The 20,581-nt window shown below is 52.5% G+C and overlaps 1 protein-coding gene across 6 annotated transcripts in view; it reads left to right on the top strand.

The window, feature by feature from the left end:
• Window positions 1-20,314, top strand: part of IL21R (interleukin 21 receptor) — a 24,847-nt gene extending 4,533 nt beyond the window's left edge. The window contains exons 2-12 of one of the 6 annotated variants that reach the window (XM_060172754.1): window positions 366-493; window positions 613-777; window positions 8,518-8,590; window positions 11,058-11,121; window positions 11,238-11,340; window positions 12,108-12,307; window positions 13,464-13,624; window positions 15,756-15,927; window positions 16,103-16,238; window positions 18,021-18,105; window positions 18,501-20,314. In XM_060172754.1, the coding sequence (XP_060028737.1) occupies window positions 11,073-11,121; window positions 11,238-11,340; window positions 12,108-12,307; window positions 13,464-13,624; window positions 15,756-15,927; window positions 16,103-16,238; window positions 18,021-18,105; window positions 18,501-19,070 (1,476 nt within the window). In that variant the 5' untranslated portion in view covers window positions 366-493; window positions 613-777; window positions 8,518-8,590; window positions 11,058-11,072 and the 3' untranslated portion in view covers window positions 19,071-20,314. The remainder of the gene's footprint in view (window positions 1-365; window positions 494-612; window positions 778-8,517; window positions 8,591-11,057; window positions 11,122-11,237; window positions 11,341-12,107; window positions 12,308-13,463; window positions 13,625-15,755; window positions 15,928-16,102; window positions 16,239-18,020; window positions 18,106-18,500) is intronic. The other 5 variants (XM_060172756.1, XM_060172755.1, XM_060172752.1 and 2 more) reach the window with 5 other exon arrangements.
• The last annotated feature ends 267 nt before the right edge of the window (window positions 20,315-20,581 follow it).

Raw genomic sequence — 20,581 nt, 5'->3', positions numbered from 1 at the left:
CCCGGTCCACTGTGACCTGGCCAGGCTGGCCGCTTGGGGCCTCAGGCTGTCGGAGTTCAAAGCCTCCTTTCCTTCCCAGCCTTGATCTGGGGGCTGGAGCTGGTGGAGGTGGAGGAGCTGGGGGGGGGGGGGGGACAGCATGGCTGGGTGAGGTCGCCCACCCTGGTGAAGGCTGAAGGGGCAGCCTGCTCCCTCTGCTGGTGGGGGAGGGTGGGGGGCAGATGAGGAGGCCAGTGGGGAGGGATACCCAGCCTGGGAATCTCTGAGAGGTAACAAGAGGGGACATGGCCTAGGACAAGAAGTGACAAGGCCCAGGAGAGAGCACCCCACCACTACTTACAGCACCTACCTCACCCCCTGCACAGCCCCCTCCAACATGAGGAAACTGAGGTTCAGAGGCTGGGGAGCAGTGTTCCAGGGCCCACAGGAGCCCACCCCCAGAGGACGCCGAGGCTTTGTCACCATCCTTTCCAGATCCTCTCCCAGGCCCCAGGTACGGAGGCTCCTCTGATCAGGAGGAAGCTGGTACTGAAACTCCGGGGGTGGGACTCCTGGCCTTTTTCATTCATTCCCCATTCATTGAGTACTGCACTCCGGTGTTGCCTCCTCCAGGCAGCCCTCTGCCTCTTCTCTCCTCCTCCGAAGACTGCTGTCTAGGGCACAGGCCGGCAGGGCTGAGCACAGGACCAGGAGCACAGGCAGACTCCACTCCTCCTGTCAGGGTGGCAGGGGTGACAGCTGTGGGCCTGAGTGGCTGAGGACCCCTGGGAGACCCAGGTGAGATGGAAGCTGGAACCCAAGAATTTGGGGGAAGTGCAAAAAAAAGAAGAGAGTTCAGGGCAGAGAGAACAGCAAGTGCAAAGGCCCAGCGGCAGGTGGAAAGATGGAGCAGGGGCGTGTGTCCTTATTAACCACAACAGTCCCTCTGTGCCTTGAATTTAAGGAAGAGGAGTCAGAGATACAACTTGGGAGGCCGGGCAATGGTGTACCTGGTTGCACATTACCATGTGCAAGGATCCTGGTTCAAGCCGCCAGTTCCCACCTGCAGGGGGGAGGTTTCATGAGTAGTGAAACAGATTTGCAGGTATCAGTCTTTCTCTCTGTCTCCCCCTGCCCTCTCAATGTTTCTGTGTCTGTCAAATAGAAGAAAGAGGAAGGAAGGAAGGGAGGAAGGAAGGGAAGGAGGAAGGGAGGGAGGGAGGAAGGAAGGGAATTTAAAAAAAGATTCAACTTGGGTGGGCTGGGAGGTGGTAGAGGGAGCAGGCTGCCCCCTTCAGCCTTCACCAGGGTGGGCAACCTCACCCAGCCATGCTGTGCCCCCCTCAGCTCCTCCACCTCCACCAGCTCCAGCCCCCAGATCAAGGCAGGGAAGGAAAGGAGGCTTTGAACCCCACCTGCCGGAGGATAGTGTTGGACTCTCAAGCAAGAGGTCCTGAGTTTGATCCCTGGCATCACATGTGCCGAAGTGATATTCTGATAGCCAGTCTCTCTCTTCCTCTTATAAACCAGTTTTTTGAAAAGTACAGATTGAATCTGAGAGTGTTTTTCTTGTTCCATTCCCAAGACTTCACCATGCTGGACAGTCATGTTCAGATAGAGACAGAGAGACATGGAGACAGAGGGAAAGATACCACAGCACCAAAGCTATGCCTGATGTGTAGGAGGCCAAGCTCAAACCCGGGTCATGTACATGACAGTGCAGGCACCCTCCTAGGTGAGCTATCTTGCCAGCCCTTCTACCATTAGTCCCTGATGACAATAGACACTCCCTTGTGATCAGTTCCCCGGGAAGCAGATGTTCCCAGCACCTGCTAGGCAACAGCTGGCTTGGGAGGGTGAACTTCTCCTCAGCAAAGAGCGAGGAGCCCTGAGCCCTGCCTGCTGGGGGGGGGGGTGCTCCACAGGGCAGGGAAAGGGTGACTCAGCCCCCAGAGGTCAGAGATGTGCAGAGGAGATGATCATGCTGGAGATGAGCCAGTGCCCAGGGCTGCACATGCCCCCTGCAGAGGACAGAGGATGAATAGAGACCCCACAGGGATGTCCTGATGTCAGGAGTCCATCTGCGAATAGCCGTGAGGAGCCATGGAGAGTCACAGAGTGAGGGCAGGGGCAGGCCGGTGGGCGGACGTCCTGGCAGCCCTGGGCTGAGCCTGGAGGCCTGGCTCCCGGGTTCCCTCTCGGGAAGTCCCGGTGCTGACACTTCCCCTTCTGGGGACCAGCGGGCTCTGCCCTCAGGCTCTTCTGGGGAGTCCCGTCTCACCCACCTCTCTGCTGCTCACTCCCACTGGGAGAAGGGCCCTTCTGCTTTGACCACAGCCAAGGGCTTTCACTTTCTGTCCCCAGACCCCACCCCACCCCACCCCACCTCACCCCCTCCTTGGAACTGATAAAGGCTAGAGAAATGGGAGGGGGAGATGCAGGGACCCAGGGCCGGCCAGATAGTTCACTGGGTAGTGTATCTGCTGTGGCACCTAGGGACCAGCACCCCACCCCCCACTGCACTGGAAGAAGCCTTGATGCTCTGATATCTCTCCTCTCTCTGTCTCTGTCTCTCCATCTAAAAGAATTGGCTCAGAACTATGAATCCCAGGAGATTACAACAACAACAACAACAAAAAATCTAATAATAATAAATAGGGTTGAGAGTTGTCATTTGCACGGACCTGGGTTCAAGCCCCCGTCCCCCACCCACAGGGAGGACACTTCACGAGTGGTAGAGCAGGGCTGCAGGTGTCTCTCTGTCTCTCTCCCTCCCCCTCTCTATTCCGGTTTTTTTTTTTTTATCTTTTTTTTATCTTTTTTTTAATATTTATTTTATTTATTTATTCCCTTTTGTTGCCCTTGTTATTTTATTGTTGTCGTTATTATTGCTGTCGTTGTTAGATAGGACAGAGAGAAATGGAGAGAGGAGGGGAAGACAGAGAGGAGGAGAGAAAGATAGACACCTGCAGACCTGCTTCACCGCCTGTGAAGCGACTCCCCTGCAAGTGGGGAGCCGGGGTTCGAACCGGGATCCTTATGCCGGTCCTTGCGCTTTGCGCCACCTGCGCTTAACCCACTGCGCTACAGCCCGACTCCCTATTCCGGTTTGTTTTATCAAATTAAAAACAGAGAGAGAGGGGAGAAAGAAAGACTGTTTTATAACTATATATAACCTCCTCTGTTACAGTTCCCTTTTTCTTTCTCTTACTGGAATATTTTTAAATATTATTCTTTCGCTTTTGTTTAATCAGAGCTCAGCTCTGGTTTGTGGTGATCCTGGGGATTGAACCTGTGAGTTTTAGTGCTTTGGGCATACAAGTCATCTTGCAGAACCATTGTACTGTCTCCTTAGCCCATATTCATTTATTCTTATGAGAGAGACAGAGATCAGAGCACTGCTCAGCTCTGACTTAACAGTGCTGCCAGGGATTGAACCTGGGACCTCTGGAGCCTCAGGCAGGAGAGTCCTTGCTTTGGTGCTGGGCTGTCCCCCTAGTATTAATGGAATCTTTTGATGTTTTTTCAAAAAAAAAAATCTTAATTTTTAAATGAGGTGTACCATAACCCCTCCCTCCCTCTCTCCCTCCCTCTCTCCCTCCCTCCCTTCCTTCCTTCCTTCCTTCCCTTCCTTCCCTTCCCTTCCTTCCCTTCCCTTTTCCTTCCTCCCTTCCTTCCTTCCTTCCTTCCTTCCTTCCTTCCTTCCTTCCTTCTTCTTTCTTTCTTTCCCCTGGGTCTTGGTGTCTACACTATGAATCCATTGCTCCTGGTAGAAATTTTTTTCCATTTTTCATTGTCGGATAGGACAGAGAGAAATAGAGAGAGGAGGGGAAGACAGAGAGGGGGAGAGAAAGACAGACACCTGCAGACCTGCTTCACCACTTGTGAAGCAACTCTTCCCCCCTCCCCTCCCCGCAGGTGGGGATCCGGGAGCTCAAACTGGGGAACCGGGATCCTTTCACTTAGCGCCATGTGAGCTTAACTGGCTGCGCCACTGCCCAGCCCCCAGCCTCTTTCTTTATGCTATTTAAGAAGTCCAGTCTGCCCTAAGGTGGTGAAAATATTATCCTTTGTTTCGTTTTTCTAGATGCTTGTGGTGTGGATTGTATTGGGGATCTATTTTTGGTGGGTGAGGAAAGTGGAGAAGCAGAGGGTGTTTTCCACATGGATGTCTGGTTAATGTATCATCATCGTAACATTTTCTCCCCCTGGGACTTTGCTGTGGGGGGCCTTTGTTGAAAGTCAAGTGGCTAATGTGAGTCTATTTCTAGACCCTTCTTTCTTCTCCTTCCCTTTTTCCTTCTCCTCCTCCTCTCCTTCTCCTCTCCCTCCTTTTCCTTCTCCTTCTTATGGTTTGTGCATTTATTCATTAGCGGGAAAAGAAGAGAAAGAAAACCAAAGCATCACTCTGGCACACATGACGGTTGGGCTTAAACTCAGGACCTCATGCTTGTGAGTCCAACACAGGACTTACTGCTCCATCTCCCAGGCTGCCTCTTTCCCATGGTCCTGTTGTCTTTCCTTGCAATAACATCCAATAAATTCCATACTGTTTTTCGAGCTTGTCTCGACTATTCCCAACCCTTGGCTGAGATCTCTCCTAGAGTGTTAGAACTTGTTTATTCATTTCTGCCAAAGAATTGAACCTTGAGGTTTCGTTGAAACTTTAGTTCAGTTTAAGAACTGACGTCTCTAGATTATTAAAGATTTCAAGTTGTGAACATAGTAGGGTCCCTCCGTCTTTCTGTGGCTTTCTCTAATGATCACACTGATGCCGTGCAAACTTCTGTGTAGCATCTTCAAGTCATGTCATTCTTGGACATTTGATTGCTTATCTTGACGTCAGTTTTGTCATTTGCATTCTGTTCATGTTCTTGGTGTATAGAAATAGCGTATCTCTTTCACACTCTAACTTTACTAGCATCCTGTTTAAACCAGAGTCCCAGAAAAAAAATCAGTTGCCAGAGGCCGGGTGGTGGGTGGTGCACCTGGCAGAGTGCACACCTTACCATATGCAAAGACCCGGGTTCAAGCTCCCAGTCCCCGCCTGCAAAGAGGAAGCTTCATGAGCAGTGAAGCGGGTCTGCAGATATCTCTCATTATCTCTATCTCTCTCTTATCCCTCTTGATTACTGTCTGTCTCTATTCAATAAACAAATTAATTTTTAAAAATTTAAAGCTTTTTTTACTTTTTTAAATATTCATTTATTCTCTTTTGTTAACCTTGTTGTTTTATTGTTGTAGTTATTATTGTTGTTATTGATGTCATTGTTGTTGGATAGAAATTGAGAGAGGAGGGGAAGACAGAGAAGGGGAGAGAAAGACAGACACCTGCAGACCTGCTTCACCACTTGTAAAGCGACCCCTCTACAGGTGGGGAGCCGGGGGCTCGAACCAGGAACCTTACGCCAGTCCTTCTGCTTTGCACCACCTGTCTTTAGCCTGCTGCACTCCCAAATTAAAAAAAAAATTGTATTTATTTATATTCCCTTTTGTTGCCCTCGTTGTTTTTTATTGTTGTTATTGATATCGTTGTTGTTAGATAGGACAGAGAGAAATGGACAGAGGAGGGGAAGACAAAGAAGGGGAGAGAAAGACACCTGCAGACCTGCTTCACCGCCTGTGAAGCGACACCCCTGCAGGTGGGGAGCCCGGGGCTCGAACCAGGATCCTTACACTACTCTTTGTGCTTCGCGCCATGTGCGCTTAACCTGCTGCACTACCGCCTGACTCCCCCCAATTTTTTTTTTAATCAGTTGCTAAACCCAGTCCACCACCGCACACACCTCCCCTCCCCCCAGCTGGGGAATTTCACTCTTGGCTTCTGTAAAGTCTGCAGAGGGCTTCACCCCACAGCCTGAGGGCAGCCAGGGTACAAAGCCCAGTGGCTTGGCTCTCACTGGGTAGCTAGCAGCTATTTCTCGCCATCTGAGCGACTTTTAAGTGCACAAGACAAGGCTGCTCACACCGCGCATGCCGTGATACCGCAGAGCTCAAGCACTTTTCTTTTGACACGTCTGAAACTGTGTACCCTTTGAACTCTTCCTTGTTTCCTCTTCCACTGGCCCCTGGCAACTGCTGCTTGACTTTGTGAGTTAGATTTCTCTAGATGTCTGAAATGATATATGTGGGGTTTTGCCGAAATTCTCTCTCAGGGATTAAATGCTTTCTCTTCCTCCTAATCTTCCACCACTACCTCTTCCTCCTCCTCATCCTCCTCCTTCTCCTTCTCCTTCTTCTTCTCATACTACAAGAGAACTGCTTAACCCTGGCTTATGGTGGTGCCAGGGATTGAACCTGCATTTTTGGAGCCTCAGGTTGATAGATTTATTTCACTTAGAATCCTACCTTCAAAGCCCATCTATGTAGTAGTATATAAGAGAATCTCCTCTTTTTAAAAAAAATTTATTTATTATTGGATAGAGACAAAGAGAAATTGAGATGGGGAGTTAGAGAGAGGGAGAGAGATAGCCCTGCTTCACCACTTGTAACACTTTCCCCATGCAAGTAGGGACCAGGGGCTTGAACCTAGGTCCTTGCGCACTGTAATGTGAGGAATCTCCTTTAAGTGATTTTATTTTTATTTTGCCTCCAGGGTAATTGCTGGGGGTTGGTGCCTGCACCACGAATCCAGTGCTCCTGGAGGCCATTTTTTTCCCCTTTTGTGCCCTTGTTGTTTTATCGTTGTTGTGGTTATTATTATTGTTGTTATTGATGTCATTGTTGTTGGGTAGGACAGAGAGAAATGGAGAGAGGAGGGGAAGACAGAGAGGGGGAGAGAAAGACAGACACCTGCAGACCTGCTTCACCGCTTATGAAGCGACTCCCCTGCAGGTCGGGAGCCGGGGGCTCGAACCGGGATCCTTCCTCCTCTTTTTTATTTTAAGACAAGATAAAATTTATTGTATGTGGAGATCACATTTCCTTTTTCCTCCCTTTCACAAATCTTTTGATTTTTTTTTTCAGTTACATGTGTAAAATTCCTCAGTCTTCTGCAAAATGTATTCACCTCCAGCCTAGGTCCTCCTCTGCCATCTTGCACCAGGACCTGAAACCGCTCCCCCTGTCTTTTGATTTATTTATTATTTTTATTATTTTTGTTATTTTTAAAAATATTTATTCCCTTTTGTCACCCTTGTTGTTTTATTGTTGTGGTTATTATTGTTGTCATTGATGTTGTTGCTGGATAGGACAGAGAGAAATGGAGAGAGGAGGGGAAGACAGAGAGGGGGAGAGAAAGACAGACACCTGCAGACCTGCTTCACTGCCTGTGAAACGACTCCCTCAGGGGCTCAAACCGGGATCCTTATGCTGGTCCTTGAGCTTTGCACCACGTGCACTTAACCCGCTGTGCTACCGCCCGACTCCCTTTTTTTTTTTTTAAGTTTCTTTACTTATTGATGAAAGAGGGGAGAGGAGAGAGAAACAGAGCATTGTTCTGTCACCGTCAATGCTGGAGTTCAAACTCAAGCCCTTGATTTTGAGAGTCCAGCACTCTATCCACTGAACCCCCTTCTGGGCCACTGGATGGCATTTTTCTGGACCCACTCCTTAGGCGAGAACCCAGTTGCTCCCGCCTCTTGACTCTTGTGAGTGACGCACTGTGTTGGGTCTGTAGATACCACCTTGAGCTTCTATATGCAGCTCTTTAGGGTACAGAGCTAAGAGCTGGGCATGAAATTGCTGGGGTGACACAGTAGTCCTATTTCATGTTGGCCTGGGAGGTGAATGTGACCTTTCTTGTAGCTTCTGTGATGTTTCTCCACACCTCCAACAGTGTATCATTTCTGCATCCTTCCCAAGTTTTTTTGTTTCTTTCTGTTTGCTTGTTTCTGATAGTGGAGTCCTCCTGAGAGGTATGAAATGATAATTCAGTGTGCATTGCCCTGACAGTGCGTGACACTGAGCATCTCTCCAGGGCTTGTGGATCGCTGATGCCCTTTGATGGGGTTTAACAGAGCTCTTTGCTTATTTTTTTCTTTTTTAAAAATGTTTTGTTGTCTTTATTTGTTGGATAGAGACAACCAGAAATTGAGAGGGAAAGGGAGTTAGAAAGGGAAAGAGACAGACACCTGCAGCACAGCTTCACCAAAGCTTTCCCCCTGCAGGTGAGGATGGGGGGGTACTCACTCCTTGCTTACTTTGTAGTTTTTTTTTTAAATTTTATATTTATTTATTCCCTTTTGTTGCCCTTGTTGTTTTATTGTTGTAGTTATTGATGTTGTTGTGTTGGATAGGACAGAGAGAAATGGAGAGAAGAGGGGAAGACAGAGAGGGGGAGAGACAGACAGACACCTGCAGACCTGCTTCACCGCTTGTGAAGCGAATCCCCTGCAGGTGGGGAGCCAGGGGCTTCAACCAGGATCCTGACGCCGGTCTTTGTGCTTTGCACCACGTGTGCTTAACCCACTGCACTGCCGCCCGACTCCCTCTTGCTTACTTTGTTATCATGATGCAGGAGTTCTGTTTATATTCTGAATACACACAGGACTTCTGGAGGTATGGCTAGGTAACTGCAGCTGTGGTTTGCTCTCCCAGGTTTTAGGAATAGCTAAGAGGATCACCTGAGAACACAAGACTAGGATCATTCCAGGAACCCACCAAGCCACAGGTGAGTACAAACACATGTGGCTTATGGACAGAGAAGGACTTAAGGAGAGATTCCTGGGCCTAAAACTCCGTCCCTACTCGGGAGAAGCTGGTACCAGTCCGGCAGTCTCCCAGTTGAAGCACCACCTCTGGTCTGAGTTTTGTCAACCAAAAGAATGCTGAAGGAAGGTGAACTTAAGTGTCACCCATGTACAACTGTGGGTCTCCACTGCTGTTGCCCCTCAGGGGCTGAACAGCAAGCAAGGATGCCCTAGACTGACATGCAAGTCTTTTGCATAATCATTGTGTTATCTTCCCAACCCACCCTCCATTGGAAGATCCTCTGACACAAGCCGTTGCTTCTAGTTTGCTAGAACTAGCCTGCACCTGCTCTGTCTGTCTGTCCATATCAGTGCTGGCTATGACTGCTGTAGTCTGGTGCTGTGCTTTGAAGTCAGGAAGTGTGAGGGCTGCTTCTTTGTTCTTTTTTTTTTTCCTTAAGACTCTTTGATTATTCAACGTCTTTTAAGATTCTGTGTAAGTTTTAGCACCCCTCCCCCCTTTTTTTTTCTGTGACTGCATACTGAGATGCAGGAGGCTGTGTGATGGATAAGGCATTCTGACTTTGATTCCAGGCATCACATGTACCAAAGTGACGCTCTGGTGTTCTCCCTTTCTCTCCATCTCTCATTAATAAAATTAAATAAACCCAAAATTAAAATAGTATTTTAAAAAGGATACATTATGAGGGCCAGGCAGCGGCATGCCTGGTTGTGTACACATGTTACTATGAGCAAGGACTCAGGTTCAAGCCCCTGGTCCCCACCTGCAGGGGAAAGTTTCACAAGCAGTGAAGCAGGTCTGCAGGTGTCTCTCTGTCTTTCTCTCTCCCACTGTATCTCCTCCTCTCCTCTCAATTTCTCTCAGTCCTATCAAGTTAAAAAAAAATAGAATAAAGGAACCAGGCAGTAGAACACCTGAATAACTGCACACACTACAGTGTGCAAGGATCCGGGGTTCAAGCCCCCTGTCCCCACCTGCAGGGGGAAAGCTTCATGAGTGGTGAAGCAGGGCTGCAGGTGTTTCTCTGCCTCTCTCCCTCTCTATCTCCCTCTCCCCTCTCAATTTCTCTCTGACTCTATCCAATAATAAATCAAAGTCTTGTAAAAAAAAAAAAAGAATAAAATTAGTTAAAAATAAAAAAATTAAAGGAATTTTTTTTTTTTCTTGCTCGCTAATCACAGATCCTCCTGGGTATATACCAGGCCTCATCTTTCTCGCTGGTCCTTGAATGCGAGTTCTTTCTTCAACATTTCGGAAGAGTCAAAAACCTCTTCTCAGATTTTTTTGCCCTTTCACCAGATGCTTCCTGATAAGTTTTTTTTTTTTTTTTGGTCTGCAGCCTGTTTTCAATAACTTGGCAAATTACGGGGGTGGGGGAGTCTGGGAGGGGAATTGTGTGCAGAAGTGTAACATCTTCTCCTTCTCTGGTGCCCCGAGCTTCCTGATCTCTTCAGTAGAAACTAACATGGCTTCTCTCATGCCTCCTAGCAGTTTTTTTTTTCTTTCTTTCTTCCTCCTCCTCCTCTTCCTCCTTTTTTCCTGTAGGAGGGTGAGTCTGATACCAGCTACTCCATCTTAGCCAGGAATAGAAGTCCCCTTTGTTGACTTTTTACTTTACAGACCTAAGATGTACTTCCATGCTTAGATGTAAAAGGTTACAGAAGAGTTCCCGCCCACACAGCCTGGGAGGTTGCCCAGTGGTTAAAGGTCCTGAGTTCAGTTCCTGATGTCACAGCTTTTCGAGGGCAGGTGTCCCTTCCCTTTGAAGTGGACCCTGATTTGCGACTATGATAAGCAAGCAGGAAAAACATGGGAGCAGCGTGTGTGTGATGGAAGGGAAGGTCCACAGAACAAACCAGCCATTTCTTTTTAAAAAAATATTTATTCATTTATTTATTTGATGGCACAGGAAGAAATTGAGGAGGGAAGAACTAGAGATGGAGAGAGGCAGACAGATAACTGTAGACCTGTTTCACCACTTGTAAAGCTCCCCCCCTGCAGCTAAGGAGCGGAGGCTTGATTTGAACCCAGGTCCTTACTCATGGTAACATGTGCACTCAACTTCCTGGTTCCAAAATCAGCCATTTCTAAGGGGTAGGGGCTCTTGGGAGCATCTAGGGCACTTTGAACTTCTGTTCTGTTTTTTTTTCTTTTTCTTTCTTTCTTTTCTATTTTTTTTTTAATCCAGAAGACTGCTCAGCTCTGGCTATTAGTGGTGCTAGGGATTGAACCTGGGGCCTTCGGTGCCTCTGGCATGGAAGTCTTTTGGCAGAACCATTATACTATCTCCCTAGCCCTCAGTTCGGTTTTGTTTTTATTTTGTTTTTGCCAGATCCAAGAGCATGAGGCATGCCTCCCAGAAGGGCAGCGGGGGAGGCCGGTCCCAGCCCTGGGCTCCTCTTTCAAAGAACCTCTCTCTCTTCCAGGCCCCAGGAGCCAGCATGCCTAATGGCTGGGCCACCCTGTCGCTTCTACTGATGCTCCAAGGTGGTGAGTAGCCCCTGTGGTCTGCAGGCGGGGAGGGCGGCTGGCCTTGGGGGCTGGGGGCGGGGAGGGCGGCCGGCAGCCCCCCCTAAACAAGACCTGTCCCCCCATTCACTCCCCAGCCTGGGGCTGCCCACAACTCAGCTGCTTTACTGACTACTACCAGACGGTCACCTGCCTTGTAGAGACGGGGACCCTGCACTCCAGCTCACTCACTGTCACCTGGTAAGTGGCCAGGGCCTCACCAGCCCTGGGGGGTGGGGTGGGGGCACCGCTTAGGAAAACCTCAGAGTGTGGGGCTGGGATGGGGCCGCAGGAAGCCAGACAGGGCTGCACCTGGTATGTAACAGGCGGGTTATAGAAACAGTAAGTGGGGAGTCGTACGGTAGCCAGTAGCGCAGCGGGTTAAGTGCACATGGCACAAAGCACAAGAACTGGTGTAAGGATCCCGGTTCGAGCCCCTAGCTCCCCACCTGCAGGGGAGTCGCTTCACAGGCGGGGAAGCGGGTCTGCTGGTGTCTGTCCTTCTTTCCCCCTCTCTGTCTTCCCCCCCTCTCCATTTTTCTCTGTCCTATCCAACAACGACAACAACAATAATAACTACAACAATAACACAACAAGGGCAACACAAGGGAATAAAAAAAAAAAAAAAAGACTCTCTCCTGCCTGGGGCTCAGAAGTCCTAGGTTCAATCCCCAATACTACTACAAGCCAAAACTGAGCAGCACTCTGTTCTATACATAAATAAATAAATAAATAAATAGATAAATAAATAGGTGAAAGAGAGAAAAAGAAAGGTTTAGCTGGCCCTCACGGCACTGGAGGAAGCTTCGGTATTGTGGTGTCCTCTTCCAGGACACCGTCCCAGGACAGAGCTGGCTGGCCCAGTGGCTCTCAGCTCGGACCCTGGCTTCTGTCCTGTCCCTGTGTTGAGCCCCACTCTCCCCACGCACCCCCGCCAGGCTGCCAGCTGTGACCCTCTGTCCCCACAGGCAGGACCAGTATGGAGAGCTGGAGGACGAGGTCACCTCCTGCCTCCTGCACCCATCCACCAGCAACGCCACACACACAGAGTACACGTGTCACATGGATGTGACTGTCTTCATGGCCGATGATGAGTTCAGTGTCAACATGACTGAGGAGCCCGGTGGCCTCTCCCAGGAGTGTGGCAGCTTCCAGCTGTCCCAGAATAGTGAGTGTCCCCTCCAGGACCCGGGGCTCCTGTGTGTATGTGTGTGTGTGTGTGTGTGTGTGTGTGTGTGTAAGAGAGAGAGAGACCAACAAGGGGTCTCACACTCAAGTGATGTCCCTGCCCAGACTTGCTTTTTCATATCTATAGAAAGATGAGACAGGGGAGTCGGGCGGTAGTGCAGTGGGTTAAGCGCAAGTGGCGCCAAGTGCAAGACTGGCGTTAAGGATTCCGGTTCGAGCCCCCGGCTCCCCACCTGCAGGGGAGTCGCTTCACAGGCGGCGAAGCAGGTCTGCAGGTGTCTGTCTTCCTCTCCCCATCTCTGTCTTCCCCTCCTCTCTCCATTTCTCTCTGTCCTAGCCAACAATGATGACAGCAGTAACAACAACAATAATAACTACAACAACAATGAAAAACAAAAAAGGGCAACAAGAGGGAAAATAAATAAATATGAAAAACAAAAAGAAGAAGAAAGATGAGACAGAGACAGAGAGGGAGAAGCCCCCTGTGCTGAAGTGTCCCTGGCTACCATGTGGACTGGAACCTGGGCCATGGGCCTGGGGAGGTGGGTGCCCTGTCAGATGAGCTGTCTTGGCAGCCATGAGGTCCCATGCTTGGTCCCTGGCACCACAGGTAGAATTGTGTGGTATTCTGGCAGAGAGAGAGAGACATAGAGACAGAGACAAAGATACAGACAGTTAATGAAGGTGACTGAAAGAAAGAACATGAGAGGTGAAAGCAAAAACTGGGGCTGTGGAAACAGTCCAGTGGTTCTGCAAAAAAAGACTCTCCTGCCTGAAGCACCAAAGGTCCCAGGTTCGATCCCCAGCACCACCATAAGCGGAGCAGGGCTCTGGTAAATAATGATCACAGCAACAAATTACATTTAAAGTCTAGATTCGTGGCTCTAGTGAGCATTTGAGAGTGTTTCTGTCCAAGTTTGAATTTCTATTTAAAGAAAGACTTATTAAAGAGAGAAAGAATCAGAGCACCCCACCCCAATCTAAAGGTCCATTTGGGTAAACTGAGGCTGGAGGGATGGGGGCACCACCCACAGTCCCTCATGGTTCCTAGCCCCCACCGCATCTTTGGTGGGTCTCTGACTCTCTGGGCAGTGGGGAAACCCCACCCGGCTCCACTTCCCACCTCTCCCTTTCAGTCAGGCCCTCACCCCCTTTCAACGTGTCGGTGGTACCGGCCCCCGCGGGAGATTACACAGTCACCTGGAGCACCGACTACGACGCCCTGGACACGGCCATGCTGAAGGGAAAACTACAGTTCCAGCTGCAGTACTGGAACCAGGGTGACCTCTGGGCTCGGGTGAGGAGGGGGAGAAGCCCAGGGTGGGGGTCCCCCTTCCTTTCCCCCTTGTCTTCTCCCCTGCCCAGCCCTGCTCCCCACAGGCAGAGGGGAAGGACTGGCACTTGTCCAGGTTCCACTCCATTCCAAGTGGGGCGGGGAGCAGGGGGCTTCTAGAACCTTCTCCCCTGCTCAGGAACAGCTGGAGTAGAAGGGTTCCGGAAGTGTCCACAACTGAGCGAGTCCAGTGCAGAGGGACCTTGCCCAGGGAGAGCCGAGAGGCATTCTTTGTTCAGACCCCAGGAGTTCCAGAACAGCCCCCAACTGAGCACAGTCCCAGCCCAAGGTTCTGGAATGTTCCATCCTCTAGTGTGACGAGAGAAAGGAGGGGTTCCCACTTGGGGCCGGGCGGTGGTGCATCTGCTAAAGCACACATGCCATCATGCTCAAGGACAAGGGTTCAAGTCCCCGGGTTCAAGTCCCCTTGTCCCCCCACCCTGTGGGAGTGGGAAGCTTCATGAGCGGTGAAGCAGTGCTGCAGGTGTCTCTCTGTCTCCTTTTTTTTTTTTTGCCTCCAGGTTTATTTTGGGGCTCAGTGCCTGCACCACAAATCCTCTGCTCCTGGAGGCCATTTTTTACCCTTTTGTTGCCCTTCTTGTTTTTTATCATTGTTGTGGTTATTATTATTGTTGTTGCTGTCATTGTTGTTGGATAGGACAGAGAGAAATGGAGAGAGGAGGGGAGACAGAGGGGGGAGAGAAAGACAGACACCTGCAGACCTGCTTCACCACTTGTGAAGCGACTCCCCTGCAGGTGGGGCGCCGGGGGTTCGAACCGGGATCCTTATGACTCTGTTTCCATTTTAAACATTTTATTTATTATTGGGTAGAGACAGAACTTGATAGGGAAGGGGGAGAGGGAGGGAGAGACCCCTGCAGCTCCGCTTCACCACTCGTGAAGCTTCCCCCCTGCAGGTGGGGACCAGGGGCTTGAACCTGGGTCCTTGAAGATAATAACATGCGCTCATGCAGGTGTGCTACTGCCCAGCCACCTCTGGCTTCTTTCCCTCTCAATTTCTCTCTGCCTCTATCCAAAACAAATGAAAAAAAGAAAAAGAAAAAAAAAACTATATATTTGAAACATTTTAAAACTATTTTTTAAGAAGAGATACAGAGAAAGACACAGAGACCAGAGCATGCTCAGCCATGGCTGACGGTGGTGCTGGGGACTGAACCTGGGACCTCAGAGCCTCAAGCATAAGACTTTTGCACAGACATTATCTTATTTCCCCAGCCCGAAAAGAAAATGTTTAAAAAAAAATACTTGTATTTACTATTGCATAGAGACAGAAAGGAATTGAAATGGGAGGGGTAGAGACAGAGAGGAAGAGAGATACCTGCAGCCTTGCTTCATCACTCCTGAAGCTTCCCTCCCCCCTGCAGGTGGGGATGGGGGGGGGCTTGAACCTGGGTCCTTGCATGGTATAATGTGAGTGCTTAACCAGGTGCACCACCACCTAGCCCAGGGGGGAAAAAAAGTTAAAAAATAAAAAAATGGCACAGGGATCTGGGTTTGAGCCCCCCCCACACCTGCAGGGGAGTCGCTTCACAGGCGGTGAAGCAGGTCTGCAGGTGTCTATCTTTCTCTCCCCCTCTCTGTCTTCCCCTCCTCTCTCCATTTCTCTCTGTCCTAGCCAACAACGATGATAACAATAATAACTACAACAGTAAAACAACAAGGGCAACAAAAGGGAATAAATAAATTTTTAAAAAGAAAGAAAAAGAAAAAGAGGCGGAGTTCCCCACTCGAGGGCTTCCAGAAGTTTAATTTTTTAAAAAAAATATTTGTTTATTCCCTTTTTTGTTGCCTGCATCTGGAAGCTTCCAGAAAGGGGTCGCTGTGGAGAGGCCCCGTTTGAAGGAACCCCTTTGTGTCCACATCTGGGATCAACCACTTGGGGGGGGGTCCCCCAGGTTCTCTGGCTCCCCGCAGTAACTCCCTCTTATAGCAGCCATGCGGTGGCCAGTGGATAATAAGATGTTAGGCTCTCCCCAACATCACAGGCCAGCTGGAGGGTCCCCAGATTCAGGGTGGAGGTGAGGGTGGTGGCTGGGCAGGGTGGGGTGCCCTGACCCCTGACCCCTGACCGCAGCAGCCCCGCACCAAGCTGGTCTCCGTGGACTCCAGGGCCGTGTCGCTGCCTGCGAGCGAGTTCCCGGGAGGCTCCCGCTTCTCGCTGCGCCTGCGGGCCGGGCCGGATGCCTTCCTGCGGGGCAGCTGGAGCGAGTGGAGCCCGCCAGCAGCCTTCCACTCACAGCCCGCAGGTGGGTGGGGTGCGCGGGGTGGCCCCCAGCTCCTCCCGGAGCCCCTGTGACCTCCACCCGCACCCCATGACGACTTAGCACCCACCCCACCCCCCGCACTGCAGCAAACCCAGGCCCAGAGAGGGTGCCATCACTCCAGGGGGTGGGGAGCGGGATTTGAACCCGGGTCTTTCAGGCTTGGAGCTCCCCGCCCCACCGCTCGTGCCTCCCCCTCCCCCAGAGCTGAAGGGAGACTGGCGTCTCTACCTCCTCCTGGTGGTGCTCCTCCCCGCCCTGGTGCTCCTGGCCCTGAAGATCCACCTGCCCTGGAGGTGAGGCCAGGGCCAGGGCAGGGGCCAGGGGTGGGGGGCTTGGGAGGTCAGGGGGCCCAGGGAACCTGGGGGTGGGGCTGGGGAGGCTGGCAGGTCTAAGGGGCCTTGGGGGCCCTGGTGTCTAGGCACCTAGGTGACCTAGCGGGCTTGTGGGTGTGAGGAGTCTAAGGGGGCCTGGGGGTCTAGGGGAGCTGCAGGGGCTGGAGGGGAGGTTCTAGGGGGCCTGAGAGTCTGGGGGAACCTGATGGTCTAAGGGCCTGGGGGCCTAGGGGAGCTGCAGGGGCTGGAGGGGAGGTTCTAGGGGGCCTGAGAGTCTGGGGGAACCTGATGGTCTAGGGGGCCTGGGGGCCTAGGGGCCTAGGGGAGCTGCAGGGGCTGGAGGGGAGGTTCTGGGGTCCTGAGAGTCTGGGGGAACCTGATGGTCTAGGGGGCCTGGGGGCCTCTAGAGGCCTAGTGGGCCTGAGGGTCTAAGGGGACTGGGGGTCTAGCGTACTTGAGGGGTCTAGGGGGCTTGGGAGGCCCTGGGGGGTAGGCCTGGGGGCTTTGGAGGGGCATAGGGTGCGGGGGCCCTGGGGGCGGGGGACAGTGATGGTGACAGAAGCCAGAAGCAGCTCAGAGTGCATCCTAACCCTCCCAGCCGCCCTGTGGGTCTGAGACAAGGCACTCTCTTCCCTTTGACAGCTGGGAAACTGAGCCATCAAACCCTGGTCACTGTTAGGAAGTGGGGGGAGGGGTGCCAGGTAGTGGCGCACCTGGTTGAGTGCACACATTACAATGTACAAGGACCCGGGTTCAAGCCCCCACCCAGTCCCCACCTGCGGGGAGGAAGCTTCACCAGTGGTGAAGTAGGGTTGCAGGTGTCTGTTTCTCTCTCTCTCTCTCTTAACTTCTGGCTGTTTCTGATAAAGATAATTTTTTTCTAAAGTTTCTTTATTGGGGGATTACATTCCACAGTAAATACAATAGTTTGTACATGCATCACATTTTCCCAATTTCCCATATAACAATACAACCCCCACTAGGTCCTCTGTCATCTTTCTTGGACCTGTATTCTCCCCACCCACCCACCCCAGAGTCTTTTACTTTGGTGCAATACGCCAATTCCAGTACAGGTTCTACTTGTGTTTTCTTTTCTGATCTTGTTTTTCAACTTCTGCCTGAGGGTGAGATCATCCCATACTCATCCTTCTGTTTCTGAAAAGATAATTTTAATAAAAGGTTTAAAAAGAAAAAAGGGAGGAGGGGGGAGGATCTGAATGCTCGCCCAGCCGGGCGGGGGTGAGGGGGGTGGTGGGAGCCCCCGCAATCTCCTGCCCCCACCTGCCTCCCTGCAGCCCCTCTGCCCAGAGAGTAGCTGCGCCGCTGAGCCCTGTGGGCTGCTGCTGACCGCGCGGTGTGCGCGCACCCTGGTGGACGCAGGGAGCGCAGCCGCTGTTTGGGGAGCCCCGGCTTACCGTCTGCAAACCTGGCTCCCTGGGTGCATCTCCATGCAGACAGTCTCTTTAGGGGCTGGGGTGGGGGAGGACTACAAGATAATATGAGCCTGACAGCCCCCCAGCCCTGGGGAGCATCCAGCATCACCCCCAACCACAGATGAGGAAGTGGGGGTTCAGGTGGGGCCTTACACTCCGTGAAGCTTCAGAGATGTGAGGTGTGGCAAGGGCAGAGTCAGAAGCCAGGCTTCCCTGAGGACCAATTAGGGGAGCCTCGGAGAGGCTTTTTTATTATTATTTTCGGGGGGGACGGGGGAGGGAGGGAGCTCACTCTGCACCCCCTCCCCAGGCTGTGTAAGAAGGCATGGTTGCAGGTGCCCAGCCCGGAGTGGTTCTTCCAGCCCCTGTACTCAAACCACAGCGGGGACTTCAAGGTGAGTGCCACCACCCCCACCCTGGCTGAACCTCTGGAATGCCAGCCCCTTCTCAGAGCACCCCAAGTTCCTACCCTGCAGGCCCAGAAACCCAGGTCTCAGCCAGGCCTACCCCAAAGTTGTGTCACCTGCAAAGAGTTAGAAAAACAGACCAAACAGAAAAACTCCCATGGGAAAGGCCTAAAAATAAAGGGATGAATGAATTAATTACAACATCTCCTAACCCAGGAAGCCAAACTGGTGGAGGGGGCACTAGAGCCAGGAGTCAGCCTCCTGGGCTTAGGGAGGGGTCCAGATGGGAGCTGCCATCCCCACCTCTTGGACTCTTGTGTACTGGGTGTTGTGGAGTCTCTGTCTGTCAGCACCCCAGCGTGACCCGTCTCTCTTTCCCCCAGAAATGGGTGGGCACACCCTTCACCGCCTCCAGCCTGGAGCTGGGCACCTGGAACCTGGTGCTGCCCGCCACCCTGGAGATGGCCAGCTGTCCCCCGCCAGGCCCCAAGGCGCCCCCTGAGCCCAGAGACCCAGAACAGGATGGCCCCCCAGAGCCAGAGCCGAGCCCCCCAATGGACAGCTGGGCCTGCAGCCCCGAGGAGGAGCGGCCATACGGGCTGGTGTCCATTGACACAGTGATGGTGGATGGTGCCTGTGAGGACAATGGCTACCCTGCGCTGGCTTTGGACGTGGGCCCGGGGTCCACCCTGATGACCTGTATCTTGGGGGGCAGCCCCGTCGTGTTGGGGGGTGCACTGGGAGGGCCTGAGAGTCCCCCTGTGGCCCAGGTGGGCTCCCCACCCTCCCTGGACATGGACACCTTCGACAGCGGCTTCTCTGGCTCCGACTGCGGCAGCCCTGTGGACGGTGACTTTCCAGGACCCCCAGATGAGGGTCCCCCCAGGAGCTACCTCCGCCAGTGGGTGGTCATGGCCCCTCTGCCCCCCAGCCCTGGGGACCCAGGCAGCTAGCGGGAAGCTGGGTGGGTGGGGTGTGTAGCCTGAAGCCCTGGGTCCCCCCACCCCCCGGGGCCGACCTGGTTGTCACAGTGCTCCCCGGACGCTGCCTCGGGGAGTCACATGGAGTCCTTGTCCTGTGTCATCTTCGTGGGCCCAAGGATGGGCAATGTCACATGTCCGCGGTGGCCTTGGGTGGGGCAAATATCAGGGGGCCCATGAATCCCAGACTGAACCCCGACTCTGCTGCCTCCCCGCTGTGCTGCCCCAGGCCTGCTACCTCCACTCTCTGAGCAAGTTTGCTGCTGGACTGGCCAGTGGGTGGCCTGAGGGCGCCCTTCGCCCATGAACCTGCCACTTCCTCCCAACCTGGCCCAGTGCCCAGTGGCCACTTCCTGCTGTGGCTTGCCTCTCACGTGGAGGCCCAGATTGGAGGATGGGAGAGCATGGAGCATGCTGGGTCTGCCCCTCCCCCCGCCCCCGGCCCAAGGTGTGTACGCAGGGGAGTCAAGCCATGTAGATGATCCCAGAACCCTCTGAAATGTGAATTAAAAAGCTGAGATGAGGAGCCAGGCGGTGGTGCATCTGGTTGAGTGCACACATTACAGTGTGCAAGGACCCAGGCTCAAGCCCCAGGTCCCCACCTGCAGGGGGAAAGCTTCACAAATGGTGAAGCAGGGCTGTGGGTGTTTCTGCCTCTCTCCTCTATCCCCCCATCTTTTCTCAATTTCTCTCTTTATCCAATTAAAAAATATATGTATATGTATATGTATATGTATCAACAACAGAAAACTGAGATTCCCCACTCCAGCCTCTTGGGGGCTCCCAAGATGCTCCAAGCCCGTGGACATCAGGGTGCAGAGCACTGAGTGCACGGGCAGGCTGTGAGGGGGGTGATCAGGGCCCCAGGCTCAGGAGGGGACGCCCCCAAGGGTCACAGCTCTGGCCCTGCTCCCACACAGTGTGGGCGAAGCCTCTGTATGACTCATCCTCCACACGGGGTCCTTGGTGCCTGGCGGGACGGCTGGTATATTCTAGAAAACCAAGGGGCAGGGCTGTCATAGCCACGCTCAACACTGAGCCGGGGCCTGGGGCAGGGGTGGGGTGGCTTCGGTTTTCACACCTGAGGGTGGAGGTGGGGGGCAGGTTCCGGATGCCATCCCCCAGGGCCGGGTGTGCTGGGCAGGGCAGCCAGAAGCCCCCAGGTGCCAGGTGGGCGTGGGGGGCAGCTGCAGCCCAGGCCACACATGGCTCCTCCCTTAGACTTGGCTCACAAACATGGTGAGAGACAGACAGACAGACAAGAGCTGGACCCTGGGGTGGAGGCAGGGGGCCAGCAGGGTCAGATGAGCATGATGGATGGACAGAAGGAAGAACAGATAGGAAAAGGCCCCAGGGGAACGATGGGAGTGGTGTCAGGACACGGCTCAGCAGATACAGCCAGGGTCTTGCTACGCATGAGGCCTGGGGTTCGAGCCCTGGCACCACATGGGAGGGGGTGTAAAGTTCCATGGGTGGTGGAGCTG

The sequence above is a fragment of the Erinaceus europaeus genome, chromosome 15 (genome assembly GCF_950295315.1).
Source record: "Erinaceus europaeus chromosome 15, mEriEur2.1, whole genome shotgun sequence".
Lineage (NCBI taxonomy): Eukaryota > Metazoa > Chordata > Mammalia > Eulipotyphla > Erinaceidae > Erinaceus > Erinaceus europaeus.
Note: the sequence above shows the minus strand (reverse complement) of the source record. Positions and strands in the feature narration are given on the sequence as shown.